General features: G+C 34.2%; 1 protein-coding gene across 1 annotated transcript; it reads left to right on the top strand.

Moving 5' to 3' along the window:
- Positions 1-447: 447 nt before the first annotated feature.
- Positions 448-1,961, top strand: LOC128870590 (uncharacterized). Its single transcript, XM_054113242.1, has 4 exons — positions 448-743; positions 801-1,200; positions 1,261-1,666; positions 1,727-1,961. The coding sequence occupies exons 1-4, from the start codon at positions 582-584 to the stop codon at positions 1,959-1,961; spliced, it is 1,203 nt and encodes a 400-aa protein (XP_053969217.1). The 5' UTR covers positions 448-581.
- Positions 1,962-2,182: the final 221 nt, after the last annotated feature.

Raw genomic sequence — 2,182 nt, 5'->3', positions numbered from 1 at the left:
GTCAATGGACACTATTACTGATCAAGATGAGGTGCGGTATTAATTTAGAATACCCAATTTTTTCTCATGGACAATTGTATGTAGCTTGCTCACGAGTTGGCAAACCATCGTCATTATTCACGCGAAAGATGAAAAAACCAAAAACGTTGTCTACCAAAAAGTGTTACAATAAAGTTCGAATGAAATTTTATCAAAGAATTTGCTTTGTTTCGTATTAATTTTATTCTCTTTCAGCAAATCATTGAATTTATCGCCTAGCGAAGCGGGCGAGGGTACGCTAGTATATTTATAAAATTGTGACACCATTTACATCTGCAGGTCAGTTGGTCGTTTGCGATTAAGCCTCCTCGTCTCGGTTTCCTCTTTTAATGGAAGTTGCCGAATTTCCCTGTTAGAATGTTCTAGTAGTCGGTTTGTGTGTCTAATATTACGTTTCCACCAAAAGCAAACACCGTGTTTGCAGGAGTTGTGTTTGGGAGAACTGTCAACTGTTTCCACCGAAAGTTTGGGAGAAACTGTGTTTGAACTGTCTTTTGTTGACATTGTGAAATAAGAATTATAAAAATTGATAAAATTATAAAATGGTGCATAAAATTCAATTTGTTATGTTGATTTTATCATTTTATTTTAAAATAATTGATAGTGAGTTGGTCACATATTATTTAAAAAAAAGGTTAAGGGAAAATAAAATAATTTTAAGCGTTGCTGCCAATTTAATGCGTTCGCAAAGTGTATGGTCTTTGGTATGGTAAACAGATTTATGATACATTATTTGTGTATAATGTACATGTATATTTTAGGAACATTCCAGTACCTTTTGGGAAGTAGACTGCCAGAGTAATGGGGACAAGTTTTTCAAAGATAATTTCCGATGGGAAAGATCCTGCTTTGAAAAATTGTGCAGCAAACTTGAAAAAATAGCCAAAAGAAAAACGAACTATCGAAACCCGATTTCACTAAAAAAGCGCGTGGCAATTGCTCTGTATGCACTAGGATCTTCTAGTGAATACAGATCAATTGGACATTTGTTTGGAGTAGGCAAAGCAACTGTTTGCAAAATACTCATCGAGTTTTGCAATGAAGTTGGGACATCTTTGGCTCCAATATATTTGAAAAATTTTCCACTGACAAGGGCGCAAATTGAGAATGGAGTCGCAGATTTTAATGCAATGGGCTATCCACAATGTATTGGAGCAATAGGTAGGTTTATAAGTAATGCGATAAAAATAACGTTTAATCAAAAGCATCTTTATTATACAGATGGATGTCATATTGAAATTCATCCAAGAAAGGAAGAAGCCATTGATTACTACAACTACAAAGGGTGGTATTCCGTAGTACTATTGGCTTTGGTAGACGCAAAATATAGATTTGTTTATATACATTGCGGCAGTCCTGGAAGATGCAACGACTCCGGAATTTTTGAAAAATCATCGCTAAAGCGCGAGTTGCAAAGTTGTGCACTTCTTGATGAATTGAGCTTGCTGTATGGATCCACAAAAATACCAGTCCATATTATAGGGGACTCTGCTTTTCGTCTCTCTCAGCATTTAATGAAGCCATATCCGCATAGTGTGACCAATACACCCGAACAAAAAAAATTCAACTATAGATTGTCTAAGTGCCGGCGTGTTGTGGAAAATGCTTTTGGCCATTTAAAAGCCCGGTAAATACAACTTAGAGATTCTAATATTTTTAAAAATTGGTAATACAGGTTCTATTTTAGATTTAGGAGAATTGGAAAAGGCGTGGATAACCACATGAAAAATGTAAACACAGTTATTTCATGTGCATGTGTTTTACATAATTTTTTGATTGCTGAGAAGGATTTAATTTTGGAAAATTGGCTAGTGGAAATGCATCGCGATTCCAGGCGCAATATTCAATACGGCACCAATGCAGTTGACCGATCTGAAGGAGAATCGATAAGAAATGCGTTAAAGGAATATTTCAGTGAGTAATATAACTTCTTTCATGTAGATTCTCCCGTATGTTTTATTAAATTAACCATAATTTATTGGTTAAAAAGGTTATTTGGTTTAAACAATTTTATCTTCAAACCAAATATTTATTTAAATATTTCGACCTACAAAGAGTCCAATTGGTTTAAATCTGAAAAACAACTTTTCACCAGAACAATAAAATTTGCAATACATAGTTTTATAAAATAACATTTTATTCA

This window comes from Anastrepha ludens, chromosome Y (assembly GCF_028408465.1).
Source record: "Anastrepha ludens isolate Willacy chromosome Y, idAnaLude1.1, whole genome shotgun sequence".
In the NCBI taxonomy this organism is placed as follows: domain Eukaryota; kingdom Metazoa; phylum Arthropoda; class Insecta; order Diptera; family Tephritidae; genus Anastrepha; species Anastrepha ludens.
Note: the sequence above shows the minus strand (reverse complement) of the source record. Positions and strands in the feature narration are given on the sequence as shown.